At 38.4% G+C, this 18,598-nt stretch overlaps 1 protein-coding gene and 1 long non-coding RNA gene across 6 annotated transcripts in view; one reads left to right on the top strand and one right to left on the bottom strand.

Moving 5' to 3' along the window:
- The window catches only part of LOC137191076 (uncharacterized), a 127,024-nt gene extending 111,254 nt beyond the window's left edge, over positions 1-15,770 (top strand). The window contains exon 5 of one of the 2 annotated variants that reach the window (XR_010930343.1): positions 15,698-15,770. This is a non-coding gene — a long non-coding RNA (uncharacterized lncRNA). The remainder of the gene's footprint in view (positions 1-15,697) is intronic. The other variant, XR_010930344.1, reaches the window with a different exon arrangement.
- The window catches only part of LOC137191070 (mannosyl-oligosaccharide 1,2-alpha-mannosidase IA), a 200,154-nt gene that overhangs the window by 5,266 nt on the left and 176,290 nt on the right, over positions 1-18,598 (bottom strand). For 3 of the 4 annotated variants that reach the window (XM_067600887.1, XM_067600888.1, XM_067600885.1), the window contains 6 exons: positions 15,742-15,835; positions 10,543-10,670; positions 10,281-10,374; positions 8,951-9,066; positions 4,350-4,569; positions 455-627 (listed from right to left, as the gene is read on the bottom strand). In XM_067600887.1, coding sequence (XP_067456988.1) covers positions 455-627; positions 4,350-4,569; positions 8,951-9,066; positions 10,281-10,374; positions 10,543-10,670; positions 15,742-15,835 — 825 coding nt within the window. Of the gene's footprint in view, positions 1-454; positions 628-4,349; positions 4,570-8,950; positions 9,067-10,280; positions 10,375-10,542; positions 10,671-15,740; positions 15,836-18,598 lie in introns of all 4 variants that reach the window. The other variant, XM_067600886.1, reaches the window with a different exon arrangement.

The following is an 18,598-nucleotide window of genomic DNA, read 5'->3' as shown; positions in this document are numbered from 1 at the left end:
ATGATAGGCCCTTTAAATATGAATAGATAGATTTTGTACCGTATTATCCAGAATTAGAACACTAGCCTTAAATCAACAAGTCGAAAAATAAACCCACAATGCAATTTACAAGAGTTAATGTTTTGCTGGAAGTCTCACCATTAAAAAAAAAAAAAATCAAAATTCAAAAATTTCAAATGTAATTTCCAGAAAAAAAGTCTTATATTTGAAGTAAAAGTCTTATATTATATAAGAAATGAGGACTGATCTTTAGAGTAATAGTATTTTGGGGAGACTTTTATAACAGGACTAGTCTCATAAAGTGTTTTGTATCTTCAAAAAGTCTTTCTTTCCCCCCCTCAAAAAACAGGTGTTGGAAATGGAGAGGGCATCTTATATTTGGGCCAATAAATTAAATATTGTATACTACTTCTACTAATACTACTAGTACTACTACTATATTGGTGTATCTCACCTCAACAGCCTCCCAGCCCCACTCTCTGTACTTGGGGTCATGGGTCAGTCTCCACATGTACATGTAGCTCTCGATGACTTCTGGTCGTAGGATGTAATATCTGTCGCTCAGTCTGGTTGCTGTAGCTTCAGCTCCGCTGTCAAATCTGAACGCCTCAGGTCCCAGTTTGGTGGCTGACAGAGACAGAAACAAAAAAAAACAGAACATGAGACGAAAGTCAAGCCAATAGAAACAAGCACTTATTCAAAAGAGCTGCAACATCATTCACTGTATAGACGCCATTCAGTTGCTGTTAGTTTACAGAAAAACGCTTGAGGCACAAGTTAAACAATTAAGACCTCCCCGGCTTTCCAGATGGTCTGTGGGCCTCTCTTTTTCTTTCTCACTCCTTATTCTTCTCCTTCTACTTCCATTATATTTCTACCACAATTCAAGAGATCCTATTCATGATACTGCACAAAGAAATCTCTTCTTGCCAAGGTCCTGACAGGAGCATTGGCATAGCAACATCTTAAATTTAGAAACACGTTTAGAATGGAAGTTGAATTATTGCATACAAAATGGTTCTGAAAATCTGTTTCTGCCTACTGTGCTCCATTTGCTGTGACATTTTTTTTTTCTTGGGCTTATCATCTGTGATTTTAGCCAACCGCTGTGTAGCTGTTTTGAAAATTGTTTTGAGAAAGCAGGTTGTTTGAGGTCATTGAGGATCTGTGAGTGGCTGTATCCGTTTAGACCGGAGGGCCACCCGGTCAGCTGGCTCATTATAGAGGGAGCGTGTGCAAGCAAGACAAGAGGGAAACATCAAAGCAATAAGCTGTTTACTGTGTCGCTGTATAAAAAGGTAATGAGTAGGAGGAAGTGAGGGAAAATAGGAGACCACCAGTTAGATTTCAGTGGTTGAACAGATCAAACATTAAGACAAGAAGGTTCAAAAGGTGCATCAGCGGCTAGAAGTAAAATTAATCCGATTGCCAACAATCACAAATTTGTCTCTTCCTTTAGATCCTTGATTTGGATAAGAAAAACCTTCACCAAAAAAAATAATGAGGGGAAAAACACTGAAGGGATCATGTAAAGAGAACCAGACCTTTTATTGAAATAGGCATTGTTTCTAATTTCGGCTGTCTTTAAAGTAAATTTCCCCATATTTTAGTAAAATGTGTCTGTTTTCTTATCTGCCCCCCCCTTTCTAATTTGCTGTTGATGCTGTTTTCTGTAAATGGGAACTCAAAACGTCCTCCGTGTTTAACTGTTGTTTTGATTAATTCAGCAAGGATATCTAACTGATTCACCCGTAGACACTTTCCACACTCTGTTTCCTTCCTCCTGAACTGCCTGTTTTGAACTAAATAATTTCTCTGGGCTGTTGACGCTTGTGATTGGAATGCTAATGCTAATTCTAACAGACTCATCGGTAACTCGCCGCACAGACAACACAATTGATTTTTCCACAAGTTAATCTGATGAAAAGCATGCCCGTGTCAAACACAATTTGCAAATTATTCTGGATTTATTTGGATAATAGTCTTTTACGCCAAAATTACATTTTAGCCAGAATTATTTTATGATGGGATCACTGACTGTAATTTTGCATAAATCTTAATCAAATAAACACAGAGATATAAAGAAAATTGCATAAAAATATGGTTATTGAGGTCTTAGAAATCCACAGGCAGCCATTAAGTAGCTGTGATGTTGAAATGACCATTTTCCTGAAACTGACCTCCATGAGCTTGACAAAAAAAGATTTCTGGCTGTGCAGTATAATACTGAAAATTACTAAGACTTTCATGAGTGCAGTCAGTCTCATTAACATTTCTGTATTGTCCATGAACTCATACGTCTTCAAAGTAAAATAGCATTAAAAGTCTATCACCACATTTTCTATCGAACCAATAACCTTCCTGCTCCTTCCCCTGAGATCTCTATTTTCCTGCCTCAGTCTGTTGGTGTGAAGATGGCAGCGAGCCAGAGGAGCAGCAGCGGGAGAGTCTTTACGGTATCAGTTTAAAACACAGCTAAATAGCAGCCACTTTACATACAAGTAAGAGCAAATCTCACTTCTCTCTCTCTCTCTCTTGCAGACAGCTAATCCAAGAGCTGCTAGGAACCACACAGTCCCTTTAATGAGTGAAGAGAAACCTGGTGGATGACTATGAAAGAGAAAGCCAGAGGAGCCTTTTGGGCGTAAAGATCAAAAGTATTCCGAGCGCATCAAGGAACCTGTTATGTGATGAGTCACATTAGCTTACCAGAAAAGCGAAGGCGAATAAACACTTGAGGAGGAATCTTCACAGCCCACCCAACAGTGGAGGGGGCAAAAAAAACAAACAAAAACAAAACAAACAAAAAAAAAAAAATCTTGAAATTAGCAGCGGAGATTATTGTCAGGGCCAAGACAGATGCCAGGGAAGAGAAGAGATCAAACAGGAATCTTCCAAAAAATGTGGGCAGGCTTGCTCCTATGTTCCTCTCTTTTTTTTCACCCTCTCTGTCTGTCTTACATTTTTCTCCTGGGTACATCTTCAGTTTGTGTTTTCAGCCATATCAGAGATATTTTACTCTCCCTAGTTGGATCTACAGCAAATTTGCCTGTGGTCTGAAATAGTATCACAAAGTTTACTCTTCCTTCCTCCTTTTTGATTCATTCTTCTGGATGACAACAACGTGTGATTATCAGTATCAAACACACTCAGAGACACCTCTACTGTGTGTGCTGCTGCTGCTGCCTACAGCTGTGAGACATTGGAAAATAATTGAGCATTTTAATTCTTTACTGCACCTTATTAGGTCTGTCATGTCTCTGTTGAGGTGAAAACCACCAGAAACGATTCTCCTTTTGATTCTGGGCAAAATAAAAATGCCTGAGGCCGTTTTTAATTTACAATATCACTCTCCTAGACTCTTAATGCCACCATTAATAAGACAGACATAATGTACCACAACAGTGATTAACCATAATTGCTTAATTAAATTTTTATAATAGCCAGCATGCACTATCTTGAAAAATGCAGAATAATTCTGATCTGAAGAGTATGAACACCACAGTACGATGGCAACCAGGAGAAAAAAGAGGTTATGAAAGATCAGTAATTAAAAACGTCTTCATGCAATTGCACAAATATTTAATACTCAAACTAGAGCTGCAGCGATTAGTCATTTATGAGGGTCATTTTTTGGGGGAAAAAATATGATGTGAAATGTGACTATTTTATATCTTTGGGTTGTGGACTGTTGGTCGGGACAAAAGTAGACATTTAAGAACGTCGCCTTGGGCTTTGGGAAATAGTGATTGACATTTTCTTTTATCATCTCGGACATTTTATTTAGACCAAAAGACTAATCAATTAATTAACTGATAAAAAAAATCATTAGTTGCAGCCGTAACTCAAAAGTATCTTGTGTAGTCGCATCCGCAGATTTTAAGCACAGAGGAAATGAACAAAACCCGCCCCTAAAACTAACTGACTTAGAGCAGGTAGGGCTATGACTAGTGGCAGACAGGCTACTCTATGCTCCCTTTGTAAATTAGAGCATTTCTTCAGTTTGATATGAAAGCTACAGGCAGTTTATAAAGGTTACAAACAGGGCACAAAATTAGCACCAGCCACCCGCCAAATGCTGGTAAAATATGCAAGTGGCTGCTTCACCCAACAGCCAAAAAAACAATGGTAATCTATGAGTGGCTGATGAAATTTAAACATTCACTGGTCATTTGGCCAGTGGATGAAAAGGTTAATTTTGCATCTTGGTCACAAAACATTATAAATAATAGGCAGTCATCCGTCCACCCCTACATGACATTGTTCCTCCTGAAACTAACTATTGTGGATCTTCTTAAAGCTCTTGCACTTTTAAATAACCTCTTTTAGTTTCCCTGACTTCCACTCACCTGAGCGTGTGTAGCTCTCATGGCATGTGTGTGTGATCTCAGCAGCCAGGTCCAGGTAGTGTTGCCTCTTCTCTGCAGCTCCGTCATCGGCCCCGATGCCTATCATGCCCCCAGAGAAGCAGGCCAGGTGGCCCATCTTGTGATCCAGGATCCCTCCCCTCCACTCAGCCATGTAGGTGAGGCCACCGGGTGACTTCTGTACCAGGTTAGCTTCAATCGCCTGCAACAACACGTGTGATCAGGAATATTTATTTCTGTCATATGTAATTATAGATATATTTTGGCTTCTTGGTTGTAATTCCATTAAATTACACCAAAAACAGGATGAATGGGAGCGTCTGTCTTTCACCAGTGGTTTTGTTACCATTAATAGATTCATATTCTCTACTAGAAGCTCCAAATGGAAGCATTTATACACAGCAGGTGTTGTGACAATGACAACCTTCGTAGTGTTGGTCTCTTTTCATTATAGCACTTACTGTGTATCTCCAAATTGATGTAATTTTTTTTTTTTAGCATCACTGATCATTAGCATTACATACAAAACTGTATCCGCACAGATAACAGACAACACTAAACACACTGAAATCACATTTCTGTTTGCCTTCTGCAGCCAAAAATAATGTCAACATGTTTTTGAAATATATTGTTCATCATTTTTAAGTATTACAAAGGAAGAAATAAGGTCTTTGGAGAGATATCAGAAAGGCTGACAGTGCTGTGTTACAACGTATGGAACAACAGAGAATTTAACAAACTTGTGCTGGAGTTTACATTTCATGGTCAGACATTGTATTGTCAGCGGTGGAACTGACAAAAGACCACACCAGCATATAACTGACATTTACAGTGACATTTATATGCTGTTTAACCTGCTACAGTTTAGCAGCTAATTAGCTATTTAGCCTGCAGACTGATGTTAGCGGTGCACTTTTCCGCGGTCAATGTTGGTTTGGTGGCTCGTTCAACAAGCTGAGGTGCAGGACAAGACGTGTGTTCATGTTTGTAAGTTAGAAACAAGAAGAGGTCAACAGAAAAGATAACGTGGGCTGTTTTGTTGTGTAGCAGGATGCTATCAGGCTCAGTGTGACCGTCTGCTCTGCCTGTGATCAAATGCTGATGTTAATGCTTTACGCAAAGATTTGATTGGCTGTATTAAAATAAGGTCTCCATTTACGTAGACGATTAACGGTATTTAATCAATTGAATGCAAAACAAAGGGCTGCCATCTTGAAACCAAATAATATAAAATATAAAATTCTCCGTTTTAGTTTTAGATGTTCACTGAAAGAACAAGTGACACACAGAGAAGATAATTATACTGTAGCATAAAAGAAATGCAATTTAATTTACTTTGGACTTAAGTGACACTACACATTAGTTTTGTTCTAAGGCAGTGCAAACATGCTGTAAATACTGCTTAAAGTGAGCTAACAGTGTATAAATTCTTTATTTATTTATCACACACACATTTAAACTGAATTTAAAATCACTGTTGTAACATTTAGTTTCTGAGGGTAGCATTTTCCAGAGGGCTTCAGTACGTGGGCACTACTCTTACAGTATGTGAACTCAATATTTATACTTATAAAGTTTGGTAGTGTCCACCAGCAGTACTAAACTAACCTGCCACAACATGACAGAACTACAATGAAGCCAGTTAACAACACAAACTAGACTAGAGGTGCAACTTTTCAAATTTGTTTTGAATTGATAATTTAAGACAATAGTTTGAACAACCAAAGACACCCAATAGGATATCTTTATACCTTGAGTTCTGTGTATGCGGGCAATTCTCACACACATAAGGAACGAGTCCAACATGGATTTACATTTACAGTATATTTGAAATTGTGTATCTATTGTGTAAAGCATGCTCTGCTCTGATTCATTTTGATACCCTGAACACTGAACAAGTGGTCCAGCATAAACCCTTTAAAAGGAAACCATGGTTTTATTCTCCTACTTGTTGCCATGGTGACTATGGGTCATAACAACTTTGCACTGACCACCTCTGGTTGCCACATAAGTAGATCCTGGTGCAGTTAGTGGAAACAGCTAATCCAGTGGGGCTAATTTCTGTGTTTACTTTAGCCGCACTCAGAGACAAGTGTCTCAAATGATTTATGTAAAAGTGTATTTGGAAAGCTTTAGGAGGCTCAAGCTGCTTGTGCAGATACTGTATACCTTGTTATGCCTGAGTCTCTCTACAACAGAGGCGGTGAGTGTGAAGTTAGCATGATCCGTCAGACCCAGGTTAATAAATGATCAAAAGGAGACAGACAAATGGGCAATGGAGGCTTTCTTTGTCAGAGAAAGATTTCTAAAAGACAGAATTCTCGTTTTTTTATAAAACTTAAAAAGACGGAATATAGATGGACATCTCTTGCGATTGCTTCTGAATGACTCATCATTTTTCTCTCCCTTACATATTCTGTTCCTCTCTCATCTCCCTCTTATCCATTCTGTCTGGCTTGCTGCTCATTTTGCATTTGAATACAGGTTTATAATAATCAGCAGAAAGACCTCATCAAGTACTGATAATTATGAGTGTAAACTCCCTCTTGAATCTCAGGTCCAATCATTCGTTCATTTATTTTCTAATCTTTAAACCGCTCTTTCAAGATGAGCTTAAAAAGAAAAAAAATGAAGGCATTAAGACATTCTCTCACAGATGTATATGCAAAGAAGATTTGGTTTGTGAAGAGGGATATTTTAATTTCAAATTACTTGATGACAGCGAAAACCAAAACGATTCCTTCCAACCATTATTGTGTTCTGTACAAGAAACCTTGCTAAAATAAGGCTTGATAAAGACGCAACCTGCAGTAACAGAAGACAAAGTAATGTGTATAATATGAAAGCTTATAAATACCATGTTCTCAACAAAAACATTTTTCTTGAGGGTTGAGACTGGTGATTTTCCCGTTAATTAGCCATTGTTAGCAGTAATCATGGCATAGCGTAATTAGAAAATATTTCAACAGTGTTTTAATTAGTAATCTACTTTTATTTGAATGCCAAAGATAATGAGTTGTGCTGCGCCTTCACTTTAGATCTCTGTATAAACATACAGTATATAACTTAATCTGATAGCACGGGGGTCCTTGGCCATTTAAATACCAAGTCACATGGGAGAAGGAGAGTCTGTAATTAGTAGTTATGCCTCTGGCTTGACCCTCTGATGAAATCTCAATGGCACTCTTAAGTTTTTGTCTCTGATATTGTAATTGTAGCCTGAGGGGAAAGTGCTTTGCTGTGACGTTATCGCCGTTAAAAGCGGAAAAATAGACAGCTGCTGTTATTTTTATGCTTGTGTATATCGTGCAGTGGGTTCATGTACACAATCATTTCTCTGCAGACAGTGAGAGTGAATAGATGAATACATGCGAGCCAGTCACCATCTAATCACAGCTCTAATCCCATTACGCAATACCAGGAACCTGTCCTTTTTGATATTATCTTCCTTCCTTTCCCTCATGACCGTTCCACTGAGAACATCTTTGTCACAAATATACGCATACTGTTTCTACCCCTGGTACGGTGCTTTTTATAAAAGCATCCATTACAGCTTTACACCTACTTCTGAATAAGCCATCCATCAAATTTCAATAGCAGAGAGGAACATCTATACATTTCAGCTTAAAAAGCGCTGGATTTGAGTGATGAAAGGATAATTTGCTTTGCAGAATCACTCCATTATTTTTATTTTTTAGTGTACACCCTGTCAGACATGCACCTTGTTACGTAAATAGGATGGCAATTTTACATATCTGCCTGAGTCACTTTTATCACTTTTACTTAAAAGTCATGACAATGTTACTGGTTCTCACCAAGTAAAAGCCTTAAAACTTCCAAGATGGCACAAGTCTGAATTCAGTGCTCCTTATTATTTAAAGGCAACAGCAGCACAAGGTTAAAAATGCACAAGAGCTTAAATACATGTCTTGTTCACCTCATTTTTCCCCTCATGTGGGGTCAAAACAAAACAAACAAGAGACTATGTAAAATGAGTTATCAGACCAGCACTCCTTCTCTATAGTTTAAATTTTCATTCATGAAAAACTCCATGGATGAATAAACATCCAGCCAACATTTTACATACAGCATGTGTTCAAACAGGGAATTACAGTAAACAGAGTCCCAAAAGAATCCCGACTTAACGTCTCGTCACTCTGCTTGTGAGCTGTCAGACTAAAACAAACAGCTGAATACGCTTCCATTTTCTGTCCATTTTTAAAATCTCTGATGCAGCCTGCTCCTGTGTTCCTCTTAAACTGTGAGGAACATTTACACAACTGACACTTACTCTGAATTGCAAAAAGCCATCACTTACATGAGCCAGAAATATTACATATCCCATGTCTGTAAAGAATTTAAGATGTAGTTTCTTTCTCTCAAGTCTTCAGCTATCCCCTAAAATATAAGTTATAAGTATGTCGTCTTGTTATTTGGGTAACACAGTTTGTTTGTATTTTATTTGTCTTGGGTGTGAATCACTTTATGTATATTTTGTTTGATCAAAGGCTTATGCAAATGACTTTAATTATTATTATTTTATCTAATGTAGCTTTGCCCGAGTGGACTAAAATTTTCCATACCTCCAGTGCGCTGTAGTACATCTTCTTTGCATCGTCGTCCGTCTTGTCTGACATCAGATATGATTTGATCAGATACTCATAGAAACTATCTCCGAGGCCACCGATGGAAACGTGATCTACGAAGGGGGAACAGAAAAGCAGCAGGACTGTGTAAAAACATTTGGCAGTGTCACACGTAGGTCTTTTTCCTCATTCATAAATCAAATCAGGTCACTGATATCTCACTGAATCATGTCTGGCTTGCTGGAATCGCAGTGTTAGAGAAGCTTTTGCGTATTGTGGGAGATCAGCATTTTTACTGTGAACTTGCACATGCTCGACAAGTCTCACCACTTTTGGCTTTTCCGGCTAATTTACGATGTTCATGATCATGTACTGTGACCCGCACAGCCTCTGTTCACTGATGGCGGAAAACAGTTCATTTAAAAAGTTTGTCTTAAGCCTAAATTATGTAACACACTTCACGCTTGTGAGTGGGAATTGAAACGAGTGGCTGTTGATTTTCCTCCTGTCCACATTCAAATTCACAGAGATGAATATAATAATGGAGTGGGGGCGTGCGTGAGTCTTCATCTATCCACTCTTGCTCTTTGCATGCACATACACCTTTGCCGACTCCCCCGCAAGGTTATCACAGTGCTGCTGTGTTTGTCCTTGACATAAATGGATGAGGGAGAGCCGTGCATCCAAAGCTTCTTTCCCCTTTGTGATGATAAATATATACAGTTTTTCTTCCCTACATGCTCACCCACAACAATTAGCCTCTGTTATCATCCAGATTACCACCTTTTTTAGTACCAGTGTCTTCTTATCCTGATTTTTTTTCAACCCATCTCCTTTCAGGTAAATCGGAAAGATCCAATTTCCTGAAGTAATTGAATTCATTATCATTTAATAACCCAGAGCAATGGGATTCATATAGCCATTGCTATGAGCCTGATATTAAAAATGAAAGGAAATTGACGGATGGGTGGATGACGGGCAGCTAAAAGAGCTTTGACACTTGAGGTGACTCAAGGTCTGCCGCAGCTGTGGAAGCTGAAGAAAAGTTTCAGAAATGGGAAAAGAAAAAAATGTGAAATGACATTCAATGAACTCCAGGTCTTGTAATTGTGATCTATGTTGGGAAAACAAACATGTAACAAATACCAACCTTGTGGGTAATAAGCATGACCTTCTCAAACAGCTCGGAGATGGATGTGTTAACAAGGTCATATGAAAACCTTTTCAATAATCAAGTGATGCTAATTACCTTGTGCTTCATCTTTAAATGATTTAATAGATGTAAAACAAGAATGAATGTCCTGTATACAGCTGGCGCAGTACTTACGTTGGACCCAGTTGCCGCTGACTGGACTGAGGAAGTTGGGGTACAGGCCGTGGGGTTTTTCAATTTTGTTCAGCAGTTTCCTGATGTTCATCACCTGCAGAGACATCAGAGTACAAAAGAATAATCATCAGGCTACTGCAGCGACATGGTTTCACAAATTCAACTCCTACTGTATCAAAGCTGACAAGAATCTTAAAAGATCAGAAACAAACAGTAGTAAATAAGTAGTAAGTAAAACTGGAAATGTGATCCAAAATCTCACCTTCTCTGTGTAAATGGGGTTGTTGGAGAGCTCGGTCAGATGGACGAATTCAAGGTGTAGGGTCCCAAACTCAGCCAGGATGCTGCTCCCGGCTGAGGCCCATCCCCAACTCCAACTGGTGCCACTACAACAGAGACAACATCCAAAGAATAGACTAAATATCACGGCTGGAACACACAGACATAAACAAGTAAAAACACTTTTTACAAGCTGACAGAATAAATAAAGGTGGCAGTTATAGGCTGGAGACAATAGTGAGCAGTTTTTAATCACTGTGTCTCTTTGCACTGTAGGTGTAACTAACACAGAATCTGTTTTCACACGGCCCGAAACACAAACAAATAATCAGAAGTGTACTGTATTAATTCCTCTAAAAGTGAGTGAAAAGGGAAGCAACATGTGGGAGGTTAACAAGACAAGAAATGTTGGTCACAGCTGAACTTTTCACAGCTGTTAGCTTTTTATGTGTTTCCTTGTTTATGAACTGAACATAGTTCCAGCTTTCAAGTGTAAAATGCACAACAGATTTTTCACAGCCACTCAAACTACCCACATGACTCAAAAATACAGATGGTAGAGGTTATTTTAATAGTTAAAAAGTTATTTGTAATACAACACAATTGCTACCAATTATTGACTAGATATTTAATGAATGTAGATTAATCTCATCCATTCAGTACAATTTAAGTATCCATTACGCTGTTTATGTAGAGTTGAAAATCAGCAATATAGTAAATAGACAAGTATAAATTAGAATTGCAGTATATCGATTGGTATGTTTACGCTCTGAAAATGTAATCAGGAAAATAAAAGTACCAATGGAAAAGAAAAAGTTCAGTCGATGGGATTTCTTCATGAAGTACTTTATCTTGTTAGCAATTTAAAACTTTTAAACTGCTAACAGGATAACTATTAGCAATTTAAAAGTTTCAAGAGCAATTCCAGCCCCATATGAACCTACTGTACTCAGCGGCAGTATTACTGTACTTGTGAAGTCGAGCCAACTAATGTAATCGTTCTTTCAGTTCTTCAACAGCCTCTTTTTAGAAGTGATTCTCTCACAGATATTACTTTGTACGTCACATTCTCAACATGCTGGAGCTGAACAAAGCCAAAGAAAGTAATCGACTTTGAGTGTGTCTGATGCACCGTTTGGTCTTCTCTTCTCAATCTCAGCTCATCGCATAATAAAAGAAAGACTTACATTTTTATTTCCCTTTCAAATAGCAATCCATAACCATCTACTGTATGTCTGTACAATACATTTAACACACCAGACAAAAATAAATAGGTTATTTTGACATTTAGCTGTTGTCATTTGTGGTTTTTGGTCAGCGTTAAATGTTAAATTTCTAAATTTCTGCATGTTGCATCAAGTTTAAAACAGATTTACCTTCCTGCAACCAGGTTCATGCAACAACCCGTCAGATGCTAATATTTAGGGCTGCAATTAACGATTATTTGCATTATTGATTAATCGTTTTATTTGTAAAATGGCAGGAAATAATCAAAATTTCTGTAATAATTTTCAATAATTATGTCTTTAAATGTCCAAAACCCAAAGATATTCAGTTTACTATCATGTACGAAGCAGAAAAACATTATATCTTCACATTTGAGAAGCTTAAACAAGCAAATTTTAGCATATTTGCTTAAAAAATAATCAAAATAGTTCCTGATTAATATTCTGTCGATTAAGTAATTGTTGCACCTCTCCTCATATTATGTCAAGGTGGCAACAACAAGGTCAACAGCTTGTTTCATAACCTACAGTAAAAAAAAAAAAAGAAATCATCATGATGACGTGTTAGTCCTCCACAGATGGATGTATGAGTGTGTGATGGATGTGTAAATATTAAAATGTGTACCATCTCTGAAACCATCCAACTCTTACTCCGTCGGTCGGTTATATTCCAGGTTGTAAGTTCATTTTGATGTCTCTGCAGATGATGTTGGGTGATGTATCATAAACATTAATTACATGATGTCGAGCAAATTAGATTTCTGTCCGCTTAAAATAAACTCATCACGCATCTATGAGATAACCTTTGCCGTCATCTACTATTAAGTACATTTATTGCTGCCTGTGATTGTGTGTAACGTTTCATAAACCTCAATCTCATCAACGCAGCAAAGAGTTTTCACTGTGTAAAGAAAAGCTTTAAACGTTATCTAGAAACTATGAATAACAAGGTCAGTAATACATCACAGCCTTCAGTTTTATTTCCTCAAGCCAATGTGTGTGTAATATCACTGCAAATCCAATTCTCAGTAAATGTGTGGTTTCAGAGACGGTGCACTAATGCAAACCTATGATTACTCGACTCAGAATTTGCTACAAGAATAACTTTACATATTCTCTTATAACATGCTGAGGAAGTTCAGACATCCGGTAATGAATTGAACTGAATTTGTGAGAAGATAATAAGATGGAGGGAGAAAGAAAAAGGTGGCTGGTGTGTGAGGGCAGAGGGGGATCAAAGAGTTTTCCTCTCTGAATGAATGCATCCTTTAAAGGTTTGGGGGGCTACATCATTAGTAGCTCTGACTCCAGTTATATCTGATTCCTCCTTTAGGAAGTATCAATCTAAGAATCAAAGCGGAGGTTCGGGGCGGCGGGTGTTTGTGTTTGGAGAAGGCGGTGGGGGGGGGGGTTGTTTTATCCGCATCACTGCTGCCTGGTAGGCAACAACACTTATCTATTAATCTTTTCATCCTTTTTAACAAAAAACACCCTCACGCTCTTCCACTGCAGAAATATAATAAGGTGTAGAAAATGATGAAAAAAAAAAAGAAAGCAAAAATCAATATCATGCCATGCATAATGTTTTAGGGGAAATTGGCGCTGGGTGAATCTTTGATGTCGACTCAGAACTCATCAATAAAACTGTGTGACCTCTCAATATGTGTAATTAAAAATCTTTTCTTCTATGAATGAGGATAAAATCTTTTTTCGGTTTTAAGTGCTACAAGAACCACCTGGTGCATTTTGAAGGGTCCGTTTAGCTTTAAATCTACAAGGGACTGAATACAGTATTAAATATTAAAACCAGTATAAAGAGTTTATTGACTCACACTAAAAGGAGACATATCATGCACATTTCCAGATCTATATCTTTAATCTGGGGCTCTACTGGAATATCTTTATATGATTTACAATTCAAAAAACTCCTTATTCATCTTAAACTGGCCCTTTATGCAGCCCCTCAGTTCAACCTCTGTCTCTAACAGGCCGTTTTAGCTCCTGTCTCTTTAAGGCCCCCCCCCTCCCGATGAGCCCACCGTGTTGCGTTCTGATTGGCCAGCTCTTGGAAGCTACATCACAGCCGACTTCCAGCCACTCGGGAGGATACGTCAACGATCCATGAAACAATCTAAAGTAGTAGGATTTCACTTAAGCCTGGGCTTCTGACTTGTAGAGAGTATGTCTACATACATTAACATCAGGTTTTGGAACTTTGACGATGTTTAGCACAGATATCCGATATCATAACAGCATAATATGTCCCCTTTGAATGAATTTTCCCCCCAGAGTGGTAGTAAAATGCTGGACAAATGAAAAGGCAAAAAGCACTGCTTTCTAGAAAAAACACTCTTATCTCATGAAGACATAAAGAATAACTAATCCTGCGTGCAGTCAGATCTGATCTTCTACATAAACGTTGCCATCCTCAGTTACTTGGCAGATCTCAGTCAAAACATAAACATAAAAACATATGAGACTAAACATACAGGAAGGGATTCATAAAAACCAAGTAATGCATAGCAGTAAATCACTTATAGCGTACAAGAAAATCCTTCCTACACATTAGTCAGAGCCACAAGCTGAGCAGCAGATCTGAAGTCCTCTGTGTGCAGAGCACTGACTGCTTGTGTATGTTGTGTTACACATTGCATATGTTCTTCTCTCAAGTGACAAGTGTGTGTGCAGAGTGCGGACAGGCTTGTTTGTGTGTTCACCCCACATGACCACCCTATGTGCAGCCTGGTTCCTCCTGCCCATCTGTACCACATACCCATGTTGGTGATGTAGCAGAAATTAACTGTAGAATAAGGTAATTAAATCTGCCAGCAGCTGTCCGGCTTGGCTGGTGGGTTAATTGGTAGCAGGTGGATGACAGAGGTGCCAGGGAGTATCTTCTAAAATAAGATTAGGACTTTAAAGGAAGAAGAGGGTATACTGTAGTCTGGCTGCAAGGATTCACTGAAATCTTTAAAAAGGATATAAAAGGAGTCTGACAGTTAAAAATGGCTAGATAATTTCTGGTAATTTAAGATGTATGAGGATAAAGTGTTCTGGATCCAATCTCACTGAATATTTTTTAACAGAGATGATTGCTGAGCAGTTTTTTTTTTCATTTTACTGGTGGTACTATTGTTGTTAAGGCAAAGCAGAGGTAAACTGAGGCCGCAGGTATGTCGGCTAGCGATGATAATTTGAGTGTCACAGTCACCGACACAGAGCTGCTATCAGCTTTCATCAGTTTGTCAGCTTTTTTTCCTCCCTTGTAAACTCTTATTTCCAGTCTCAGTGTTTCCTGTTTAAAGATGGCCGTAGCCAAATCCAAACACACACAGAGAACTTCAAATCCGGAGATAAAATAGCTCTAAAAACCAGGTTTGAAGTTCTGTTGCGTGACCGTGGCTTTAAAACTGTGTCAATAAAGATTTTAGATTAGAAAAGTAATGGTTTGGAACTGATTGAACTCATTTAAAAATGCAAATATTATTCATGTGGTCTTGCATAGTGTTTATGGACACAGATTATTTCTTATCCAAATGTCATTGCAGCTGCTCCGCTGACAATAAAAGAGAAATCTGGACTCATTTGTTTTAACAACTTTTTTTTATTATTTTTATTTTTTTGCAATTTTCTTTTTATTAACTGACTTTTTATTCAGAGAAAATATGTATTCCCACAATCATCTCTGCAAATTGATGTTAAGCTGAATATCTTTAGAATATGGTGTATTGCAAGTTGAAATTCTGTGTTGTTGCACTAAACTCTGGATTAGAGGAGGGTTTATATACAATATTAGCATCTTAAGAATTTATTAACAACTTGCACATTAAACTCAACTCAGGTTTATTGAATCAACCTCTGGCGTCGGTTGCACAGATGAACAAATTAAAACTTGATATTGTCTTTTATCAGGGACAGAGGACGGTTGGAGGTGAAGGCTGCTGCTGAGACTCACCTCCCCAGATTGATGACTCCTCGGGGGATTCCTGTTGGCGTGTTGAAGGCAGGCAGCAGCTTCTCTCCCAGCTCCAACACTTTACTCTTGAACAACTGGAAAGAAAATACAGAAAAAATAAGATGTGTGAATATGTTATGGTTACTTCTATTTATTTCTTAAACATACCTAATCTAATAAATATATTTAAAAACCATTATAACTCCAGATGCTGCCTAAAGGAAATCACAGTGGCAGATTGGGAACCAAAAGCCTTGCACACATTTCTCCCCAGTTTTCCCTCTAAAGCTAATTAAGTGAAACATAAGGCTTGGTACAACAGAACTCCAGCAGGATTAAAAGCAATCTCGCGATGTAATCTACAACAGTCCGCTACAAAACCGCTCTTCCATCGGCCAGACTCTCTGAGGCAGAGGCTAAGGCAAAGTTAATGTAGCATCTTATGAGCTGGATTATCAGTTACCAAATCTCCATTAGCCAGTGGGAACAATGTTTGAAAAAAAAATATTTAAAAAAATAAATGAAGACAGTGGAGTAAGATATTAAAAATCCTGACAAAGAGAGACATCTGGTGAGACAAAAAGGGGTCGAGGTAGCAGAGAAGAGGCGAGAGGAAAAGGTGAGATTCATACAAGAGACAGAAAGCCTCGGAGACAAGAGAGTGTAGAGAAGGTGATTGAGAAGAGACAGACATGGAGGGAAAACAAAGTCTAGACAAAGAGGAAAAGGTGCAGTTAGAAATGGAGAATTTGTGAGCGTGGCAGCGGCGTGGAGCGGTGACTCAGCAGAGAAATGAGGCAGATAAATTGAAGTCAGACAGGTAGAAATAACTGACAAACTGTATAGATGCATTTTACAAAACCTACATTACAGTATGTACATATTATACACATATATACACTTCTTTTGTGCTCAATGTGCCAATTTTACAGCCAGTAGCTGCAGTGTCCTCTTAAAATCTACCCATGAGCCTTTGCAACGCTCATGTCTGTTATTGGTGTTCAGAGTGACCCCCGTGGGGTCTTTAAAGCTTTACAGAGACACTGTATCACAGACAAGAACACGGGTTGCAAAACAGTGGGAAAGGACATAAATTAATACATCAATGCTTAAATAAATGTACAGAGAGACTCAGTATTTAATTGACAGCAGCAATTTCCAAAAAGCAAGAGCTGCTATTTTTTTTAATTTTGCAAACGGGGGAAGTGTTTCATGCAGGATGTTAAATAAGATATTCCTACAGATGCTGTAGGAATACTCTAAGATGCTGCTGCACATGCAGAATTCAAACAGACATTCAAAAAAAAAAAAAAGAAAGCAGCATGTTGGGTAATATCCTGCGTTACATTCAAACAGTTCATATTTAGAGCCCAGTTGTGGACCTCAATGCTTCCGAGATAATCAAGACATCAAAAACTGTCAAGTACTCCCCGAGCAAACCAGAAGCCCACAGGCCCCCCCCCCCCCCCCCCCCCCCACACACACACTCACACATATATTCAAAGCAGACACACACACACTGTTCAGAATGAACACACACACACAGGCTTGCTCTCATTTGTGTAGTGTGCTTGCATCAGAAATATCCTTTTGTTGGTGTTATCACGCACATATAAATGCAACAGACAGTAAATGCATTACACACACACACACACACACAAAAACCACAGCGCTCCGTCAACGTGCAGCTCCTAAACACACAGACCTACATTAAGTAACAACCGAGCGAGAAGCAGGAGTAGCTGATTATACTGCAGTCATTCATTCTAGTTTGCTTGTTTATAAATTACTTGATTAATTATAGCAAAACCCCTTTGGCTGGCATCTGCTCTGTGATATACTGTACACGGCACACAAGCTAAATTAAAGGCCGTGTTCATAAATCTGTCTTCGCTGACACGCTGCGGGTCTCTCGTACCACACTGTAAGCCTCATCCAGCACATGAGCTTCATTACCGAAGTGCTGCTGTAATTACACTTTGTTTTCACTGCCCACCCATCCATCCAACAATGCAAAGCTATCAGCATCCTCCAAGATGTTGATTTTTTTTCTGTATTTATTTATCTTCTCTGCCCGTCTGATAAGATGGCAGTGCGGTGGAACTTGGCGAACAGCGGCATTGATCAGCTGTGACAGCCGACAGGTCGCTTTCTTCCCTTTCAGTTGGAATTCCCTGTAGGGTGGCGGATAGAAGGCCGGACACAAATGGCTTTTCTATCAGCTCTTAACCGTCCAAGACTTGCATCAGACAGGCAGTCGCATCTCACACACGGCAAACATCGTCAGAGCCCAGCGGAGAGACACTCGGAGAAACTTTTCTTGGTCTGCCACTTCTGTTTATCAGAAAAACCTCTCAATATTTGCCTCGAGGGGGAACGAGGGACACGAGAAAATGGGCCTATGCACTCTTCCATACCAGCTATGTGTTCACATTTTTACTGTAAACTATTGTTATAAAAGACTGTATTGTTACAAAAAATGTGAAGAGTTCTGTGTATGTTGAGGAATCTGAATGAAAGATTAAGGCTGGTAATAATATATTTATATATTATCTGTATCTTTAATATCTGTATTTCTCTTATGAATCCTTTGAAGAGACCAAAATCAACTGTGTGTGTTAGTCTGTCTCTCATATACTTTTAGACTTTCTGACTTTTTAAAAGTCATTCTTACTAAGGGACTTAAATCTTAAAACTTACAAATATATATTCAAATTTTTAAAAAAAAAAGCTAAAATATTTCCTAAAACAGCCGTGCACTGTTAGTTTTTAGCGTTACTATGGATGTGACGCATCAAATGTTCACACTATGCTAATTGTGGTGAAAAATATCAACAGTATCATCAAACCGTTACTTC

The sequence above is a fragment of the Thunnus thynnus genome, chromosome 10, assembly GCF_963924715.1.
Source record: "Thunnus thynnus chromosome 10, fThuThy2.1, whole genome shotgun sequence".
NCBI lineage: Eukaryota > Metazoa > Chordata > Actinopteri > Scombriformes > Scombridae > Thunnus > Thunnus thynnus.
This window is presented reverse-complemented; position numbering and strand designations above follow the sequence as displayed.